The sequence below is a fragment of the Danio rerio genome, chromosome 8 (genome assembly GCF_049306965.1).
Source record: "Danio rerio strain Tuebingen ecotype United States chromosome 8, GRCz12tu, whole genome shotgun sequence".
NCBI classification, from domain to species: domain Eukaryota; kingdom Metazoa; phylum Chordata; class Actinopteri; order Cypriniformes; family Danionidae; genus Danio; species Danio rerio.
In genome coordinates, this window is record NC_133183.1 from 29,054,553 (window position 1) to 29,075,747 (window position 21,195).

Below are 21,195 nucleotides of genomic sequence, written 5' to 3' on the forward strand. Positions count from 1 at the left end.
ACCATGGGGGTCAAACTCCAAGTTCCTGAAGAACTGCAGCGCAGCAGAGTTTAGTACCCACCCTGCTTCAACATTACCTGTAGATTTCTAACAAGCCTTAATTAGTTTGATCAGGTGTGTTTAATTAGAGTTACAGCTTAAAGTCCTTTTCACACTGCACTTTTCTCCCTATAGACTTCCATTCATACCCATGTGAGTACTGCAGACCTGGAATGATAGCTCATGCGACAAATTTCATAATTCGCAGCATTGGAAAGATCAAGCTTGGAGAATGTTGACATGCGAAATCACATCATGTGATTGCTTGAGACCAATCAAAGATCAAAACATGACCTCTCTGGCTTGCTTTTTCAATCTCTAATTATTTTGTTTAATTCCACTACTCGCTTTGTTTAATTCCACTTCGCAGTGCAGTATGACAGAATTTTGCATGCTCAAACGTTAATGTGACCGCAGCCTTACTGTGCAGACCTGTAATATGCAAGACAATATTTATATCTGCTGATTTCTTAATTTTGTTATACTTTTTCTGTTATTTATATGTTTGGTGCGAAAACAATAAAATAAATTTGTCTAAAAAATAATATGCCTTCTATTTTTTAATAACAGCTAAGAATACTGATTAATTTTAGTAACACTACAATAACTATATATGACATACTATTAATTTGTATGCAGTATAATGCTGTGATTTGAACCCTACAATACATTAATTAACTGTACAGTTTCCAGTTAGTTACCACTGCTGCTCTATTACAGTAATTAACTGGCAACACTGTTGCCAGCTACTCACTTTATCGGTTCAGTTACAGTAAATAACTGGCAACACTGTTGCCAGCCACTCACTGTAATGGTTCAGTTACAGTAAATAACTGGCAACACTGTTGCCAGCCACTCACTGTAATGGTTCAGTTACAGTAATTAACTGGCAACACCATTGCCAGTTACTTACTGTAACCAAACTTTTACAGTGAGTGGCTGGCAACAGTGTTGCCAGTGTTCTACTGTAAAAAAACCTGGTAAGGTCTAACAGTGTACAATACCATACCATACTATAACCCTCCACCTAATTACCATTTTTCTGACAACTGCCAACCAACAGTGACAAGATACAGGTATAAAACTACCATGAATTAAAATTTCAGGGCTGCATTGTGTTTCTTAAGGGTCTTTTAATATGCCATCAAATGTTTCTTGTTATGGTGGCTCAGTGGTTAGCACTGTCAACTCACAGCAAGAAAGTCGCTGGTTCGAGTCCTGGCTGGGCCAGTTGACATTTCTGTGTGGAGTTTGCATGTTCTCACAGTGTTTGTGAGGGTTTCCTCTGTTTTTTCCGGTTCCCCCTACAGTCTAAAGACATACACTACAGGTGAATCGGAATTATTTACTTGGCCGTAGTGTGTGAATGCTAGAATAGTTGGTGGTTCATTCGATGACCCCTGACAAGTAAGGGACTAAGCCAAAGGAAAATGAATAAATGATTGTTTCTTGATATTTTAAACAATGCCAATAAAACAGACATTGTTATACTGCTGTTTTACACATTGAACCCTACAAAGAGAGTTGAGAAATGTGTAAATATAACACATTCAGTGCAGCAACACTCAAAGGTTGGAAAAAAAAGTGCAGTGAAAGTCGAACAGTTCCATGTGATTTCTATAAAACATGTTTTGTAAGTATTGTGTGTCTGTTTATTCAGTTGTTATTGTTAAATGCTTGTGTGAGGTTTTCAGAACATTAGCAACCTTTAAATGTGTCTGCGAATACATAAAAGCAGTTTCCCTTCTCTTTCTTTACTTTAAACTTCAGACCAACTTCAGAAACTGCAGAGTCTAACTCCTCACTGAAAAGAAAAGCATTTAAAAAACAGGAAATGTAAGCCTGCTAGAATCCTGCATCATCCAAGTAATCCTGCAATAAATTACGCTTATAGAAATTACAGAAGCATTTCAGACTCACACTCACCCAAACTGTCAGAGAGTAATGGAGCACCTGTGAGTGTAATATGACGTCCAGTGGCTCAGGTGTGTCGCTGAACTACAGATCCATTAGCACTGTGAAATAACCTCCAATTCCACCACCAGTGTGTGTGTGTGCGTGTGTGTGCGTGTGTGTGTGTGTGTGTGTGTGTGTGTGTGTGTGTGAGAGAGAGAGAGTCCAGTAATTCCAATAATCACAGCTGTTGGGCTGATGAATAATATCTCATGTCTGCTATAATTGACTGGGCGTCTACATGGATTTGGTCAACAAACGACTTGCTTAAATCCTTAATAAAAGGAGACAAAGAAACCTTATTGGAAATGTGAGATGATACCTTAGGGTTAGGTCACTGCAAAAAAAAAAAAAAAATCTGTCATTATTTATTTACTCTGGTGGCTTTCACGTGTTGTGTACTCTTCTTCCTTTTTTGGAGCACAGAAGCAAAATAATTAAAAGTCCTGTTTACACTCATCTAATTAATAACAGTGAATAAAGAGTCGCAACAAGCGTAAAGATTCTTCTATCTGTTTAACACAAAAGAAAAAAGTGAAAAATCAAAAACAAAAAAGTAACACAAACAAGTTTTGATCAAGTGAAGGTTGAATACATGATGACAGAATAAAAATTTCTTAGGCGAACTATTCTATTAAATTCCACAATGAGTTTATGAAAATGACCTTCCATACAGTGTGCAACACACCTTTAGGTGAATGAAAACATCCAGCTGTGTCCAGCAAAGTGCACCTTGTTTAAAATATAGATTTTTAAACAAAAGATTTAATTTCAGTTGAGATTTGAGTTGTTTAAATGATTCGTTGTTCGTCTGGACCTTCTGCCTGTTTGTATTGACGTCAATATGAAACAATACCTAATATGAAGTGCCAGATCTGGTAAAACGCGAATATGCCTTTCCCTTCAAACACTAGCAGAGTGCAGGTGTGTGGGACTAATCTTGACTGAAGCTGAGTGAACATTCATTCAATCCTTCATTCATTTTCTTTTCAGCTTAGTCCCTTTATTAATCCAGGGTCGCTACAGCGGAAAGAACCACCAACTTATCCAGCACATGTTTTACGCAGCGGATGCCCTTCCAGCAGCAACCCATATCTGGGAATCATCCATACACAGTTGTACACTACGAACAATTTTTGATTACCCATTTCATCTATACCACGTCTTCGGACTTTGGGGGAAACCCACACGAACGCTGGGAGAACATGCAAACTCCACAAAGAAATGCCAACTGACCCAGCCGAGGCTCAAACCAGCGAGCTTCTTGCTGTGAGGCGACAGCATTACCTACTGCGCCACTGCGTTGCCCCATGAGTGAACATTAATGTGTGAATGTTCAAGTAATTAATGCAATTATCCACCCTGTAACTGGGGATTTGTCAGTCGTTTGTCAAAGGAAGTATCAGAAAAGACTATTGATGTGTGGGACATAATCAGAACTTGACAGGAAATTTTTCAGTACACAGTTTATGGATCAGTTTCTTCCACCATTTTACAAGTGTAAGTGATTTAAATGATTGCCTTCTTGTTTCCTCTAGCTTGCAAAATAGTTCAGCTTTTGCCACTATGTGGATTAATACTGAACATGTTTTATGGTTAAGATTAGAGCAATATCCTGGTGTTTAACTGCATTGGGTTCATACATATACTTTGGATTCTGACATATACTTTCTCCATAAAGTTAACCTCCACTCCACAGCTGCCCTGTCCTGACCTATTCATGCATCTCTAAGGACCGAGCTGTCCCGGGAGAAGCTTGCTAATATACAGAATTGGACTCAAGGCCTTCTGGGCGTTCAAAGCATTTGCAGACCTGGACAGATTTGTCCAGCCCATCACCCCCTTGTGCTGGAAAAGGGATTCATTCTCCCTATGAGCTATCAACCAAGGCTGAACCTGGACGGGGGCGTCCCGCGAGTCACTTTTAACACTCAAGGCAGGGATAGTTTGTCCCAATTGGAACGTAGCCAAGGCAGAACCTGGACGAGGGCATCCCACGTGACACTTTTAACACACAAGTTAGGGCTAATCTGTCCCAATCGGAACGTAGCCAAGGCAGGACCTGGACGCAGCAGGCATACAGCGTTGAACTAAGAAGACAGGGCTCATTTTTGTCCCCACTGAATTTACTTTTACCACACAGATAATAAATAAAAGGAATAATGAAGACACTGAACACCATTTGACCGTTAAGTTGTACAATATTTATTTATTCAGAGTCTTCTGTTTGTTCGAGCGGGCGAGCGCCCTGGCTTTTCCCTTTGGCAGGGCGCCATGGCAGCGTCCTCCTGCTGGTTCCCTCCTGGAAAAGAGACACATAAAGGGTAGTTAGCCAATGCCACACGTTCTGCTGTCCACGCCAAAGAGAATGTGATTTTTACCAGGGGAGAGACGGAAGTCTCCGTCCTCTTGCGCCCTTTCCGCGGGGGGCTTTCAGTGCCCGCTGCCTCCCCATCCTCCTCCTCCTCCTCCTCCTCCTCCACCAGGGCCCTTTCAAAGAGTCTGCGGCGCTCGCGTGCTTGGAGAGGTCCGAGGTGAAGTGCGTAGAACTTATCTGAGGTTGAAGTGTCATGGCACATGAATTGCGCCACCTTGCGGCGATCCTCTGAAGAGTGTGCATTCTTTGCCTGCGTCGGAGAGAGACAGAAGCTTGATTAGGATAGAAGCCGCCGCTGGTAGTTACAGGGGCGTCACAATGCCTACTCACATGAGTCGCGATCGCAGTGCGTACGTCAGTAAAGGTGGGTTTGCCTGGAAGGCCCATACTGAGCCAAGCAGACTGAAAGTACTTGTTCAGGGTCCGACAAGGACTGGCTCTGGAAGTGAAAAAGAAATAGGTAGCCTGGCTCCCTCCGGGGAGACCAGCCCGCAGCGCCAAAAACCTGCGGAACCAGCTGTATTCCTCCCTGTTTAGGGACAGCTGAGCCGCCCCAAAGGCTCTGTTTGTTTTGTGAGTGGTAATCTGCCATCAGAGAACAAGCAGTGAATGAGTGAGTGAGAGAGAGAGCATGCTACTGGTGACCCCCACCTTACTTGCGCCATACTCACGTTAATGACATAAGCAGACTCGTCGGGGCTTCTGGAGGCCTCTTCAACCTCCTGGATTGTGAGATTCTGGAAGACTCCACAGCGGTGCCCAGAGATGGAGGTTAGGTAGCCAGTCAGAAAGCCATAGAAGCGCCACTGTTGCCTAGTGCTTGGGTTGGATTCGAGGCTATCTGGTGAAAGACATTAGACAGATTAGACCACCGACGGTTCTATTTCCTTTCTGGGTCACCAACAGCTCTTGGCTGCTGGTGACTTGTACTCCGGGGCGCCAGCAGCTCAAACAACAGCTGCTGGTGGCCCGGAGAGGAAATGTGCGTTTCTTCTTCAGGGGCACCAGCAGTTCATGGACTGCTGGTGCCCCTGAAGAAGAAACGCACAACTCCTCTCCGGGCCACCAGCAGCTGTTGGTTCATCCAGCCACGTCGGTCTGCCCCCCTTCCCCCCCGAATGAGTCCCATTCGCGGGGGAGAGGGGCAGACAGACGTGGCTGGATGAACCAAGGGCTGTTGGTGCCCCGGAAGAACGAACAGGGGGAATCGCTGGAACGGCGGAAGGGCTTGCTTACCTAGCAGGGCGGGAATTTTCCTCCCAGCGGTCCGGTGACAGCGCACCAGACTGGCCTTGGGGATCAGTCGGCTTTCCTTCGCCTGCTTGGTCCTTACCTCGTGCACGACGACACGCCGGCGTATGCCGCGGATGAGGGCTCTGACCTCCCTTCGAATCAGAACCAGAGCCGTGCTGGAGAGCTGACAGGCGGCCGGCGGCGTCTCCGAGAGGTAGTCTAGGAACTGAGCCACGTTCTTCAGGTAGTGCTGCCTGGTGGGCTCGGCCATGCGCGTCTGACCTAGCCGGGCGGCCCACGCTCGGATTCGGGCTGGTTGGTTGAGGAAGAGGAAGTCCCCTGGCTCCGCGGTGCCCCTGGCCATGTAACCAAGGAAGGCTTTGATTCTCCCCAGCTTCGAAGTGACGTTGTTCCGCAGGCGGGGGGTGGGCTCGCTGCCCAGTTGGTACCCTTCGAACTCCCCCAAGAGAAGGTCTGTGGAACGAGCACAACCAAGAGTCAACTTCCCCGAAGCCACACACCCAGCAGAGCGACAGTGACGTGCCTGAAATATACTCAACTCAGCGCGGGGACGTGGTCCGGGAACGGGTAGGCAGTGGGCTCCAAAGCCTCCGGAGGCTCGGGGGGCGTCGGACCTCCGGCCGCCCCTCGCCCGGGAGGCGGTGGTGCAGGAGGCGACCTGGTTCTCCTGGCCCTCTTCCTCCTCCTTCTCCCCCCTTCTCCCTTCCTTAGCTCTCGGTAGAGGCGTGTGATTTGGAGCAGGGTGGACCGCATCTTGGTAACCTGTTTCCCCAGGTCCGTGAGCTGAGCCTGTATGCGCTCGGTGGCGCGCCTGCAGCCGCGGTCGGCGCACGGGCGGCCGGCCTCTGGGTCCTCCGAGTCCCGCTCCCCCTCGGAGGACGATGCTAGCTGGGACACGACAGGGATTGCAGGCTGGGTGGACCGCAGCCACTGCAACTCCCGAGCTACTTTCCGGCGTTTCGCCCTCCCCATAGCCTCTTTCCTTCCCGAGGTCGAGAGCTCCGCGTGCTGCCTCAAGTGCCTGTCTAGGCGGGCTGGCGTCCGGCGACATCCCGGGACCGGGCACGGTGTCTTCCGCGTGTCCACGCGGCCGGCGGCCAGCGCGAGAAGCAGCCGCTTCTCGTCCGAGTTGGCCACCTTGTGAACGGCCGTCAGGTGAGGCGCAAGCCGGCTGTACACGTTGAAGCATAGGGCACATTCAGCCATGACCGTGCCAGAGCCAATGCAGAGGGGGAAAGGGGCCCGCACGCCACGTGCGGCGGTTAATAAGCGGCCGGAGGCGGCGTCCACTTCCGCGTCATGACGTTGGTGGACCCGTATTTCTTAAAGGGGAAGGACACCCCCCCGCACCAGGAGGTGTAAGCCGATGCCCTACGGAGATCCATTCGGTTCAAGCCTTCTCTTGTTACGACTTCTCAAGTAGGGGGGAGAGGGGTGTCCACCTCACTCCCTTCCCCCCTTTTCAAAGGAACCAGAGGGGGTGTCCCGTTAAACAATTCACCCCACCGCCCCTTCATCGTTGCCCCGGTCAGCGGTTCGACACCTCTCTCTCTTGTCACGACTCGAGTTGGGGAAGGGGTGTCCCACCTCACTCCCTATCCCCCCTTCATTTTGCTGTTCTGGCCAGCGGGAGCTTTTCCACAGCCATCCACGTTCACTTTTTCCACCCCAAAAAGGGGATTGATTGTTTGAGCCCCATCGGGGGGGGACAGCTCCACACGCGCCAGCCGCGGGAGCTTTTGTGACCTGCTACAACCAACATGGGATACGCACCAACCATCGAAAGGGGAGTTCAGACAGCCCGTAACCCCGGCACCACTGACCCTGGCACGTTTCACCTCGCCGGAGTCCACTAGCTTCCCCTCCCAACCAACCACCCTCACTCCCCCGGGAGCAGGGTAGGCGGGGTGGGGGTCAGCCGGGAGCCAGCAAGGATAAACCCAGGGGGTGGGCGGCGTTGCGGGCGGGCGGGCGGACGGACGGGATGCAGACGCACACACTCGGGCGGGGGTAGAATCGAAGCCCACACCAGCTCGTTCCCTACGCTGCCCCTGGGGCCTCGATTCACCACGCCGGGTGACTCGACCGAACCCACCGAACATCCCCCAGCCCTCGCAGGGCGAGGGGCGTGGGGCGGGGGCACGGGCCGAGTATCGGCGCGGGGGAAACGGAGTCCAGGGGGGCGGGCTGGCGGGCGGGCTGAGCAGCAGACAAGCTCTGGGTCATTTAGCCAGACGGGCCATCTGGGTCCTTTACCCACAGATCGGGGCGGGAAGGGGGGGGCGCTGTGTGCGGAGGGACACCCCCACGCCTCCCTGATACAGCGCCCAGGACGGGGAGGATCTGCCACACCCATAGAGGCCGACCCCATTGGTGCTTTGGGGGGCCTGGGTGGGGGCCTAGCCCCTGGGGCGCCACACTAGCTCCTATCGATCAGTCACCGTGGGGTCTGGCGACTGGACTGTCAGAGACTAAGTCCATATTTTTACGCCTTCCCCGAAACCCTGATGGCAGGTCAGAGATTGTGGGTGTCGGGCAAAAACCTCCAGGCGCGGGACGTCCCGACAAGTAGGCCGGGAAGGGTGGTCTCCCGTCGGGCATGGTTTGGTGGGCTCGGGCCTGGGTCTAACCAACGCCCCGGTGAGCGCCAGGCATAACGTATTCCTGTTGGACCTTTGGCGCTAGATGCGTAAAGATGTGCCGCTGGTGAACCATCGATGGAGCCGCTGGTGAACCATTAATGGGGGCCTCTGAGATCCAGCGTTGGGGAGGCCTGTGCCCCGCGCGCTCTGCCCGGGGCACACACACCCTTCTCGGGGAGCGACCCCAGCCCCTCTCCCTGGCCTGGGGCCTCTGAGATCCAGCGTTGGGGAGGCCTGTGCCCCGCGCGCTCTGCCCGGGGCACACACACCCTTCTCGGGGAGCGACCCCAGCCCCTCTCCCTGGCCTGGGGCCTCTGAGATCCAGCGTTGGGGAGGCCTGTGCCCCGCGCGCTCTGCCCGGGGCACACACACCCTTCTCGGGGAGCGACCCCAGCCCCTCTCCCTGGCCTGGGGCCTCTGAGATCCAGCGTTGGGGAGGCCTGTGCCCCGCGCGCTCTGCCCGGGGCACACACACCCTTCTCGGGGAGCGACCCCAGCCCCTCTCCCTGGCCTGGGGCCTCTGAGATCCAGCGTTGGGGAGGCCTGTGCCCCGCGCGCTCTGCCCGGGGCACACACACCCTTCTCGGGGAGCGACCCCAGCCCCTCTCCCTGGCCTGGGGCCTCTGAGATCCAGCGTTGGGGAGGCCTGTGCCCCGCGCGCTCTGCCCGGGGCACACACACCCTTCTCGGGGAGCGACCCCAGCCCCTCTCCCTGGCCTGGGGCCTCTGAGATCCAGCGTTGGGGAGGCCTGTGCCCCGCGCGCTCTGCCCGGGGCACACACACCCTTCTCGGGGAGCGACCCCAGCCCCTCTCCCTGGCCTGGGGCCTCTGAGATCCAGCGTTGGGGAGGCCTGTGCCCCGCGCGCTCTGCCCGGGGCACACACACCCTTCTCGGGGAGCGACCCCAGCCCCTCTCCCTGGCCTGGGGCCTCTGAGATCCAGCGTTGGGGAGGCCTGTGCCCCGCGCGCTCTGCCCGGGGCACACACACCCTTCTCGGGGAGCGACCCCAGCCCCTCTCCCTGGCCTGGGGCCTCTGAGATCCAGCGTTGGGGAGGCCTGTGCCCCGCGCGCTCTGCCCGGGGCACACACACCCTTCTCGGGGAGCGACCCCAGCCCCTCTCCCTGGCCTGGGGCCTCTGAGATCCAGCGTTGGGGAGGCCTGTGCCCCGCGCGCTCTGCCCGGGGCACACACACCCTTCTCGGGGAGCGACCCCAGCCCCTCTCCCTGGCCTGGGGCCTCTGAGATCCAGCGTTGGGGAGGCCTGTGCCCCGCGCGCTCTGCCCGGGGCACACACACCCTTCTCGGGGAGCGACCCCAGCCCCTCTCCCTGGCCTGGGGCCTCTGAGATCCAGCGTTGGGGAGGCCTGTGCCCCGCGCGCTCTGCCCGGGGCACACACACCCTTCTCGGGGAGCGACCCCAGCCCCTCTCCCTGGCCTGGGGCCTCTGAGATCCAGCGTTGGGGGGGGGGGCCGTGCCCTGCACGCTCTGCCCGAGGTACACGCACTCTCCGGCGGCAAGCGCTGGTTCCAAAGGACCCCCTAGATTTGCACCTAATCACCAGCCGTGCCCGGGCACCCCACTATTAAGCCCGGGGACACTAACTCCTCCAAACCGCATGGATCAGACAGACGTGCTGCTGGTGACCCAACTGGCCAAGACGTACCGCTGGTGACCCAATCGGTCTTTGGGTTTGTGAATGGGTCACCACCGGCCCTGGGCTCGTGTATGGGGCACCAGCCGCACGTCGTTCTAGCCTCCGTCTGCGATGGGGTCTTATGTTTGCTGCGAGGTGATGGACGCTGGGAGACGGGTTAGCAGCTCAGAAATGGACCCTTGACTCCCGTGTACCCCCTAACTCCCATGGTGTTCAGACCACTGGCCTTGCCCGGATTTGAACGCTTGTTTTTGGGTTAGCTTTGCTGGCCAAGAGGCCTGGATCCTTGGAAGGACCAGGGCAGCAGTGCGCATTTGGTTTGCCCGGATTTGAACGCTTGTTTTCGGGTTAGCTTTGCTGGCCAAGAGGCCTGGATCCTTGGAAGGACCAGGGCAGCAGTGCGCATTTGGTTTGCCCGGATTTGAACGCTTGTTTTCGGGTTAGCTTTGCTGGCCAAGAGGCCTGGATCCTTGGAAGGACCAGGGCAGCAGTGCGCATTTGGTTTGCCCGGATTTGAACGCTTGTTTTCGGGTTAGCTTTGCTGGCCAAGAGGCCTGGATCCTTGGAAGGACCAGGGCAGCAGTGCGCATTTGGTTTGCCCGGATTTGAACGCTTGTTTTCGGGTTAGCTTTGCTGGCCAAGAGGCCTGGATCCTTGGAAGGACCAGGGCAGCAGTGCGCATTTGGTTTGCCCGGATTTGAACGCTTGTTTTCGGGTTAGCTTTGCTGGCCAAGAGGCCTGGATCCTTGGAAGGACCAGGGCAGCAGTGCGCATTTGGTTTGCCCGGATTTGAACGCTTGTTTTCGGGTTAGCTTTGCTGGCCAAGAGGCCTGGATCCTTGGAAGGACCAGGGCAGCAGTGCGCATTTGGTTTGCCCGGATTTGAACGCTTGTTTTCGGGTTAGCTTTGCTGGCCAAGAGGCCTGGATCCTTGGAAGGACCAGGGCAGCAGTGCGCATTTGGTTTGCCCGGGTTTGAACGCTTGTTTTCGGGTTAGCTTTGCTGGCCAAGAGGCCTGGATCCTTGGAAGGACCAGGGCAGCAGTGCGCATTTGGTTTGCCCGGGTTTGAACGCTTGTTTTCGGGTTAGCTTTGCTGGCCAAGAGGCCTGGATCCTTGGAAGGACCAGGGCAGCAGTGCGCATTTGGTTTGCCCGGGTTTGAACGCTTGTTTTGGGGCAACGGGGCCCTCGTTAGACCCCTGGTTCGTTCAACCGCGAAATCGAAAATTGCACTAAGTCCTTCATTTGAGTCTGTTATCGAAACCTCGACGGCAGGTCAGCGAAACCCAGGGACGCGCTACCCCCCCTCCAGGCGCGGGTCATGCCGGAGAGAGTGGTCTCTTCCCGGGCATGGCTTGGTGAGCTCTCCCCCTGGTCCAACCAACGCCCCCGGTGAGCTCATCCATAGCGTTTGCCAGCGGTCGTTCCAAAGACCCCCCCCGCTAGAGACCCACCATCCCCCAAATGAGTGTTAGTTGTTTCAAACAGCAAAAAAATAAAATCAATGCATTTCGTTTTCAAAATGATTTTTTTTTTACTTTCTCTCTGTCCCACATTGAACACAGTCGACCAGTTACAACAGACCGGGTCATTGAATCAATCAGTGCACATTAGCATCGCACTTAGAAGGGGTTAGAAGAAATGAATAACAGAACAGATCTGGGAGTCTGGATAATTAGTTAAATAAAAATGCATATTATGAGATAATGAAAATGTCTTTGCCCTTTATGAATATCAGTCTGTTGTTGGAGACCCCCAAAAACAAAATATGAATTTCTTTAATGCATGATAGGGGCTATATAAAAAATGTATCAGAAAATGATTTCATGTGATATAGGGTTGCAAGGTTGCGCAGCGGGTAGCACATTGGCCTGACAGCAAGGTCACTGGTTTAAGCCTCGGCTGGGTCAGTTGGTGTTTCTGTGTGGTTTGCATGTTCTCTCTGTGTTTGCGTGGGGAGTTCATGTGCTCCGGTTTCCCCACAGTTCAAAAATATGTGGTGTGATTGTGTAAGTTAAATTATCCATAGTGTATGTGTGTGAATGAGTGTGTGTGGATGTTTCCCAGTAATGAATGAAAAAATATGACATGTCATATATTCCATGTGTTCTAGGGTTTCATGAAAAAAAAGGTCCTATCATACACCCGGCGCAGTGTGGCACAAGGTGTGGCGCAGTAGTCTTTTGGTAGTTTCAGCTTGGTGCAAGAATCATTTTGAGGTGTTGCGCTACGCTGTTTAAGTAGCAAATGCATTAGCGCTAATTTGTGCGCCCATAGGCATTCTGGTCTAAAAAGGAAGGCGTTCTGAGGCGGACTGCTGGCGCGTTGCTATTTTGAGAAACTATAATAGATTTTTCATTAGACCAAAACAAACCAGGTCTAAACTCCAGCGCAGAGTTGCGCCTCGCTTACGCACTGCTTAATACGCACAAGAGAGCAATAGCAAATATCTTTACATATGAAAAAAATTAAATATTAAGGATATATATAGGATATAATAAGAATAGATATAGGATATAAATATAAAGGATTAAAATATAAAAAAAAACATATTATTTTCTAGCCTACATAAATATGAAAAATCACTGCTTTATGTCTTCTTCATCTCGGGAGGCTTTTTCAGTTAATTCATAGCAATTTGCTTTTGTATAATGTTATTATTATTAGCAGTATTATTTATTATATCCATATTTATATTTGTTTTATTAAAAACAAGCTTAGATTTGCCCACCTGTCAGGTTTTAGACCATAAGGGGCACCTCATGTGTTTTAGGATATAACTCAGGTTCCCCTTCGGGGGGAACTTCAGCACTATAAGTGGATTTGATTTGTAAAATCCACGCATTGGGAGGATTCGGATCAGAAGCCGCTTGTCTGGAGAGTATTGAACGGGCCAATGAATGAAATTAATTGGCAGCGTAAGCTTGCGCAGGTGTGCGACATCTGCAATTATCTCAGCATATAAGCACACCTGAAGCCAGCAGACGCCATCCTTTTCGCTTCAGATCCTTTCTGAGTGAGTCGATGAGGGTTCCTCTTGCTGATCAGCACTTCAGAGCGAACGAGTGTGTCTCCCGGTCCAGAGTGGGTCTTCGCGGTGGCAGACGGTCGAGCTGGGTTACTCCCTTGCCTGCGGTTCTTTGGGTCCGGTCCTCCAGAGCGGTGCGTATAGTTGCAACTTTCCTAAAAGAGCAACACAGTCGTGCAGCACGTCCTTTTCAGGATGGCGCTCCGACTGTGCGTTTCTGGATGCGGGGGTTTCCTGGCTCCGGATGATGGACACGATCACTGCATTGCATGTTTGGGGGTCCAGCATGTTAATGCGGTGCTCGCGGGCGGTTCATGTCGTCATTGCGATGCCATGACCGTTGCACAGCTAAGATCGCGGCTAACTTTCGCAAGAGAGCGAGCCACCCCAGTTGCCTCCTGTTCTAAAAAAGCAGCGGGCGCTCGGGCAGATCTGAGGGTTTCAGCGGGAGATAATCCGCCGCCCACGGGCTCGCGGACCTCTCGCTCCTCACGGCGCTCCATCCAAGCTTCGGGTGGTGAGAGTGATCCGTCTAACCAGATGGTAGCTCTCACACTCGCTGACACCGGAGATCAGATGTCCTCCGCGGCATCGGAGGGTGGGCTTTCACTGTCCGACGAAGATCCGGACCCGCTCGCCCCCTCCGGGCAGGTGAGCGCTGTCAAATCGGATCCTGAAGTGGACATGTTAGCCGTGCTTTCCCGGGCTGCTTCGGCCGTGGGGTTGGAGATGGTTTATCCCCCAGCTCCGCGGCCGGACCGACTAGATGGGTGCTACGTAGAGGACCAGAAGGCGAAGCCTTCGAAGCCTCTCGTCCCCTTCTTCCCGGAAGTGCACTGTAGGCTCACGCAGTCCTGGAGGGCACCTTTCTCTGCCCGTGCTGCGAGTGCCTCCGCCCTCACCGCCCTTGACGGCGGAGCTGCCAGAGGGTATGAGGCGATCCCGTCAGTGGCGCGCGCTATCGCGGTCAATCTTTGTCCGCGCGGCGCCTCTACGTGGCGGGGTTTGCCCCGCCTCCCGTCCAAAGCCTGTAGGTTGTCTGCCTCCCTCGGAGCCAGAGCTTATAAGGCTGCGGGCCAGGCTGCTTCTGCTTTGCACGCGATGGCCACCTACCAGCGCTACCAAGCGCAGGCGCTGGCCGAGCTGCACGAGGGCGGGTCCAACCCAAGCTTATTACATGAGCTGCGCACCGCGACCGACTATGCTCTTCGGACTACTAAGTCCGCCGCGTGTGCGCTGGGGAGGACGATGTCCACACTTGTGGTTCAGGAACGCCACCTCTGGCTAAACCTGGCCGATATGCGCGACGTTGACAAAGTTCGCTTTCTTGACTCGCCCATATCCCAGGCTGGCCTGTTCGGCGACACCGTCGGTGAATTCACCCAGGAATTCAAGGCGGTGAAAGAGCAGTCGGATGCGATGGGCAATGTCATCTATCGGCGTGGCCGTAAGCCCGCTCCGCCCGCCGAGCCATCCACCTCCGCTGTTCCTCGCCGAGGGCGCCCGCCAACGAGTGCTGCCCCGCCCCCGCCTGCGCCTCCGGCCAAGCGGGCGCGGCGTTCACCTCGAAAGCAGGCAGCCCCTCCTGCCCAGGGGGCCGTTAAGTCCGGTAAACGGACCGCGAAGCGTCCCTGAGACAGGCCATCCGGAGAAGAGGAAACTTGCTCTTTCCCCGCTGGAGGGCGGGGCCCCGATAACAACGGTACTTTTCAGTGCCACCAAAACATCAGTAAAAGAGCACTTTTTCCCTTCCCCGGATGTGACTGCACGAGTTCTGCCAGTCTGGGACGCGCTGCCTTCCGGCTCGCAGACTCTACGTGCTTCGCCAGTGGCTCACGAGCGCTGGGGGGACGGTCTCCCTTCCCTCAGCCCTCCAGCCCTCTCTCCGGAGTCAGGGTGCGGAGCCAGAGCGAATCGCTCTCCTCCAGCTCTTCCGCGGGACCCTCGTGCTTCCCGGATCAGCACACCCACTCCGCGCTGCCCCACCGCTGGTACGTCAGCGATTGTAGCAATGACTCCATTAGCGAGGGCTCTGCCTGCCTGGTTAGCGCGGGCCAGCCCCTCGCGGTGGCTCATACGCACAATCAGACTCGGTTACGCGATTCAGTTCGCGAAACGGCCCCCCAAGTTTACGGGCGTGTATTTCTCCAGGGTCAACCCCCTGTCCGCCCCTGTCTTGCGAGAGGAGATTGCTGCCCTCCTGGCGAAGGGTGCAATCGAGCCGGTTCCTCCAGCCGAGATGGAGAGTGGGTTTTACAGCCCATACTTCATCGTACCCAAAAAGAGCGGTGGGTCACGGCCAATCCTAGATCTGCGCGTTTTGAACCGCTGTCTGCACAGGCTGCCGTTCAGAATGCTCACGCAGAGGCGCATTCTCCAATGCGTTCGTCCTCGGGATTGGTTTGCAGCCATAGACCTGAAGGACGCGTATTTCCATGTCTCCATTCTTCCACGCCACCGCCAATTTCTGCGGTTTGCGTTCGAGGGTCGAGCGTGGCAGTACAAGGTCCTCCCCTTCGGGCTCTCTCTGTCTCCGCGGGTCTTCACCAAACTCGCGGAGGGTGCCCTAGCGCCCCTTCGGCTCGCGGGCATTCGCATACTCAATTATCTCGACGACTGGCTGATTTTAGCCCACTCGCGGGAGCAATTGATTATGCACAGGGACAAGGTGCTTCGGCATCTCCGCCTACTGGGGCTTTAGGTCAACCGAGAAAAGAGCAAACTCGCCCCCGTGCAGAGGATTTCTTTTCTCGGGATGGAGCTGGACTCGATCACCATGGTAGCGCACCTCTCCGAGGAACGCGCTCGCCTGTTGCTGAACTGTCTGAGGGAGCTCGACAGCAAACTAGTGGTCCCACTGAAGTTCTTTCAGAGGCTCCTGGGGCATATGGCATCCGCAGCCGCCGTCACGCCGCTCGGGTTGCTCCATATGAGACCACTTCAGCACTGGCTTCACGATCGGGTCCCCAGACGCGCATGGCACGCGGGCACACACCGGGTCTCGGTTACTGCGCTGTGTCGCCGCGCCCTCAGCCCTTGGAACGACCCCTCGTTCCTACAGGCCGGTGTGCCTCTAGGACAGGCGTCCAGCCATGTTGTTGTTTCAACAGACGCTTCCAACACGGGTTGGGGGGCCGTGTGTCGCGGGCATGCGGCTGCGGGCCTCTGGAAGGGTGCCCAGCTGCATTGGCATATCAATCGCCTAGAGCTGTTGGCAGTGTTCCTCGCTCTCCACCGCTTTTTACCGGTGCTGGAGCGGCAACACGTGCTGGTCAGGACGGACAGTATGGCGGCGGCGGCGTATATCAACCGCTTGGGGGGTATGCGCTCTCGCCGCATGTCTCAGCTCGCCCGCCGTCTGCTCCTCTGGAGTCACCCGCGGCTGAAATCGCTGCGCGCCATTCACGTCCCAGGCACGCTCAATCGTGCAGCCGATGCGCTCTCACGACAGCTGTTACGTCCTGGAGAATGGAGACTCCACCCCGAGTCTGTTCAGCTGATATGGGCGCGATTCGGGGAGGCCTAGATCGATCTGTTTGCTTCCCCCGAGAACGCTCACTGCCAGTTGTTTTTTTCCCTGACCGAGGGCTCTCTCGGCACGGATGCACTGGCCCACAGCTGGCCTCGGGGCATGCGCAAGTATGCGTTTCCCCCAGTGAGCCTGCTCGCGCAGTTTCTGTGCAAGGTCAGGGAGGACGAGGAACAGGTTCTGCTAGTTGCGCCCCTTTGGCCCAACCGGACCTGGATATCAGAGCTCTCACTCCTCGCGACGGCCCTCCCCCGGCGGATCCCTTTGACAGAGGACCTACTCTCTCAGGGACAGGGCACCATCTGGCACCCTCGCCCCGATCTTTGGAACCTCCACGTGTGGTCCCTAGACGCGAGGAAGACTTAGGTAACCTACCGACTGCGGTGGTTAATACCATCACTCAGGCTAGAGCCCCCTCCACGAGGCGAGTCTGCGATCCGATCCCTTTGAGCCACTCGAATCAGTATCTCTAAGATTTCTGTCCCTGAAGACAGCTCTGCTGGTTGCGTTGGCCTCCATCAAGAGGGTCGGGGACCTGGAGGTATTTTCGGTCAGTGACTCGTGCCTGGAATTCGGGCCGGATTACTCTCACGTCATCCTGAGACCCCGCCCCGGTTATGTGCCCAAGGTTCCTACCACCCCCTTTAGAGATCAGGTAGTGAACCTGCAAGCGCTGCCCCCGGAGGAGGCAGACCCAGCCCTTTCTTTACTTTGTCCAGTTCGCGCTCTGCGCATTTATGTGGACCGTACTCAGAATTTTAGATCATCTGAGCAGCTCTTTGTCTGTTATGGCGGTCGGCAGCAGGGAAGTGCCGTATCAAAACAAAGATTATCCCACTGGATTGTGGATGCCATTTCACTCGCTTATTCGAGTCGAGGTCAGCCGTGTCCCCCGGGAGTTCGTGCACACTCCACTCGGAGCGTTGCATCCTCTTGGGCGCGTGCACGCGGCGCCTCTCTAACAGACATCTGTAGAGCTGCGGGCTGGGCGACACCCAACACATTTGCAAGGTTTTACAATCTGCGAGTGGAGCCGGTTTCCTCAAGGGTATTAGGTAACCCTTTGGTGATTGAGGAGACAACTCGGTAGGGTGTTGAAACACGCTTGCTGCGCCATTCTCCCTAACACGGAGGTACGTGCGCCTTTTTTATCTGTCAGTAAAGTTCCCCGTCAGGTGAGCCCTGCAGATTCCTCCGTGGCCCCCAGCACTGACTCAGCGGAGGAGTCACTTGCTGGCCCACTACGTTGTAGGTCTGCCCGCTGGTCAGCCCGCGTTTTGGGTATAGGTGCCTGCTATGCGTGATCCCCACTAGGCGATCCCATATGCTTATTCCGCCACGGTTAAGTCCCCCCCCTGGGCGGACCCGTGTCTTCCCTCTCCGCTAACCACTCTTTTGCTATGCGTACTCCCCCTTTTTAGGGCTAGTCCATATGTAAATTCTGCCATCTATCCCCCCCTTGGGTAACGGATGGCCTCCACAGCGTCCTCCCTATCGGGATTGCACGCTTCCCAACGTACTGTCGTATTTCCTAGAATTATCTAGATGCTCACGACTTCCCAAAAAATATATCTAAATCCGTAAAACTTCTGTTGAAGTAGGATAAATTAGGGCCAGGGACACGTTGGAGGACCGCGCCCCCCATGATGTGGGTGCGTCACGCTTGCTTGACTATCTCCTCATCGGGGGTGTTGGTAAGGTGCAGTCATTATGGCGCTTTCAATGGGCTCCCAATGCGTGGATTTTACAAATCAAATCCACTTATAGTGCTGAAGTTCCCCCCGAAGGGGAACGTTCGAGGTTACTAAAGTAACCCTTCGTTCCCCGAGGAGGGGAACGGAAGCACTATACTCCGTCGCCATAATGACTGTCCCTTAGCTGTTTGAAAGTCTCTTCAGCTTAAAAGGATGGCGTCTGCTGGCTTCAGGTGTGCTTATATGCTGAGATAATTGCAGATGTCGCACACCTGCGCAAGCTTACGCTGCCAATTAATTTCATTCATTGGCCCGTTCAATACTCTCCAGACAAGCGGCTTCTGATCCGAATCCTCCCAATGCGTGGATTTTACAAATCAAATCCACTTATAGTGCTTCCGTTCCCCTCCTCGGGGAACGAAGGGTTACTTTAGTAACCTCGAACGTTTTTAAAGACATTTTTTTATTATTATTCATTTATTCATTTGCTGGAAATTAGAACTGAATTTAGAAATAGTTTTGAAACGAATATTTGCGCTTAACAAACAAAAGTATTTATTTATAGACTAATTGATGTCTGTGCGTAAAGGTTTCCCTATCCAAGAGCGAATGTGAACGTAGTTCCATTATCTCTCATTCTCACGCAGTAGATGCTCTGTTTAACAGTTTTCTATTAAAAAAAAAAAAAAAACTGTTAACTGTTTGCTTGTGAAATGCTCATTTTTTCCACTTAGACTTACTTTGCGTCCTGTAAATAGCGAATGCGCTCTTGGCGCGACGCAGCTGACTCTTAAAGGGAATGGGAGATGAGACTCTAATTGGTTTATTCTCAAAACACACCTATAACTCATTAATAAAATAAACTCAACCCTTTTAGACTATGCGCCACTGCGCAAGGCAGATTTCCCGTCCTTAAATTAGCAAAAACGCGTCCTGACACGCCCTGAAAGCGTTTGCGCCCTGCGTTTTGCGCTTTGCGCATGTACCGTCAAAATAGAGCCCAAAATGTGGAGACTACATTGTAAGAAACATTTGCTAAATAACATTTCCTTATTTTGTGATTCACAGTTTTTTTCCATTAATTTGATAATTATGATTTGTTATTATTTGCATTATGAGACTGGGATTTCTGCTCTGTCGACTTTTGATGTTGAAAATTTAACTGTGCAGTTCAACAAAAGTGATTTTATAATTTTCTTTGGTAATTTAAAATAATATAATGTATAAGACATAATACAAAGAATAAATACAGTTAAATAATAGAAAAAAGTACTGGCAGTTTATGACCAGGTTTTTGCCCCTGCACAGACAATATATCAGATTTAATCAATAAAAATGTCAATAAAAGTCTCTTTTTCAAACTGTTCATCATCAAAAGTTTCAGGAGAAAACATTAATGTCCCATGAAGCAATTCCAAAGCATTAATAAAAATAAATAAATAAATAAATAAAAAACATGAATCACAAATTACCCAAAACTGTTAATTTACAGAAATAATTAATATTCTGTTGAGTGCAGTTAAAGCAAAAATTAAAATGCAAAGTCAAAATATAAATAGCTCCCTTCGTTCGCATGGATTTCCTCAGGATACTCCATTCCGCAGTGGCGACTCCAGATTCATAAAGGGACTAAGCCGAAAATGAATGAATGAATAATACAGTATATAATATTATAAACAAAATAAATAGACAACGAATATAAAAACAGTTAAGTTTGATGTAAACATATTGTTGAAACAGAAGGAAAAGTAAATTGCTGGTGCTACGCTTCTATGGATTTACATCCAAGCTGCCATTATGACCAGTTTTTTGCCCACCAGGTCTCCGCACTATCAATTAATGCAGCATTTTACGCCAGAGTTGCCAGAAATAAACACACTATTTTGATAAATGCAGATCAATCAAAACATGACATACAAGATCTAGAAATCCACCAAACAAAGTGTGCTTGTATTCATCAGTGAGCTTAAGAGCTTCTGTTGCTGGAGCTCCTGTTGGCAGATGACAGTCAGAATGACAGCTAAATGTGACAGATAACAGATGAACATGATAACTGTTGCTGAAACAAATACAACAGATATATTTATCTCAAAAAATAACTTTTCTATTAATCTTTATTTCTTGCAACTTTTTCTTACCTTTTTTATGTGCTTTTTAAAGGTGTAAACATAGAGTGAACGCACAAGAAACCAAGAAAGTGAACTATTATATCATGAATGCTCTCAGGAAAAAATTGTACAATTGTAATTTTTTGCACTGATGCTATAAAAGGATATTTTTTTTGTTCCCCAAAATTGTTCTGTGACTAGTTGTTAAAGAATTCCCCTCAAATAACATTTGAAAAATCTATAGATTGTTCGAATGGTAATGTTTTCTCTTGGTTAACTTTTGTTATTTACAATAAAGATTTTTTCTTTTTAATAATTAATGCGCAGTCAATTTTAAGAATACAGTAAAGGTCAGATTTTTTAATGAATAATTAAATTTAAAGGTACAGTAGGTGATTTATGAAAAATGCTAACTTAGCATAACGGCATTGAAAACGCTCGTCCCTCCCTGCTTTTCAAAATCCATGCCTCATGAAGTCGTGAGCTCACTCAATAAACACTAGATCATTTCATTCACTAGTGAGAAAAATGTATACTACTGTAACTACAAAACAAACAAATAAACAAACAAACAAACAAACAAAAAACAGAAGCATCCCGTCATCCATATCACTTTTTTTAATTACACTTAAATTGCCAAGAGAATGTCAGACACTTTAACTCGCTGCTCTTCACTTGTGTTAAATAGCCTTTCATCTCCTTTTAAACTTAAACAAATAAATTAATGCTTAGGCCTATTTAACTGACTAAATTTTGAATAAATAATATTATTGATGCTGTAAAAGATACCATATGAAGTTAAAAATGCACACATAAATCTTTCGCTAGAAGTTTTTCAGTGGCTGAACAACACTTCTTTGCATGTAGCCCATTCGAAATAAATTTACATGACTAACATAGTTTCTAACCTTTTT

General features: G+C 51.6%; 2 protein-coding genes and 1 long non-coding RNA gene across 8 annotated transcripts in view; 1 reads left to right on the forward strand and 2 right to left on the reverse strand.

The window, feature by feature from the left end:
- Positions 1-15,889, forward strand: part of LOC141375639 (uncharacterized) — a 35,545-nt gene extending 19,656 nt beyond the window's left edge. The window contains exon 2 of the mRNA XM_073910447.1: positions 12,696-15,889. Within this exon, the coding sequence (XP_073766548.1) occupies positions 13,146-14,585 (1,440 nt within the window). The 5' untranslated portion in view covers positions 12,696-13,145 and the 3' untranslated portion in view covers positions 14,586-15,889. The remainder of the gene's footprint in view (positions 1-12,695) is intronic.
- The window catches only part of LOC137490330 (uncharacterized), a 272,586-nt gene that overhangs the window by 145,362 nt on the left and 106,029 nt on the right, over positions 1-21,195 (reverse strand). The gene's annotated exons all lie outside the window — the stretch shown is intronic.
- Positions 4,174-8,121, reverse strand: LOC137496361 (uncharacterized). 5 transcript variants are annotated; one of them, XM_073910446.1, is made up of 6 exons: positions 6,163-8,121; positions 5,606-6,076; positions 5,041-5,210; positions 4,700-4,954; positions 4,374-4,619; positions 4,174-4,294 (listed from the first exon to the last, which is right to left on the reverse strand). In XM_073910446.1, the coding sequence occupies exons 1-6, from the start codon at positions 6,827-6,829 to the stop codon at positions 4,202-4,204; spliced, it is 1,902 nt and encodes a 633-aa protein (XP_073766547.1). In that variant the 5' UTR covers positions 6,830-8,121; the 3' UTR covers positions 4,174-4,201. The 5 variants fall into 5 exon arrangements, with proteins under 5 accessions (XP_073766547.1, XP_073766546.1, XP_073766545.1 ...); XM_073910445.1 differs by having other exon boundaries at positions 5,606-8,121; XM_073910444.1 differs by having other exon boundaries at positions 4,374-4,954; positions 6,163-6,867.

Coding starts and splice junctions, on each gene's coding strand:
- LOC137496361 (XM_073910442.1), bottom strand. CDS start 6,821: ATGTGCCCTATGCTTCAACGTGTACAGCCGGCTTGCGCCTCACCTGAC. Junction 5,211..5,605: donor GAAAATTCCCGCCCTGCTAG/GTAAGCAAGCCC, acceptor GTCTTTCACCAG/ATAGCCTCGAATCCAACCCA. Junction 4,955..5,040: donor AGTCTGCTTATGTCATTAAC/GTGAGTATGGCG, acceptor CTCTGATGGCAG/ATTACCACTCACAAAACAAA.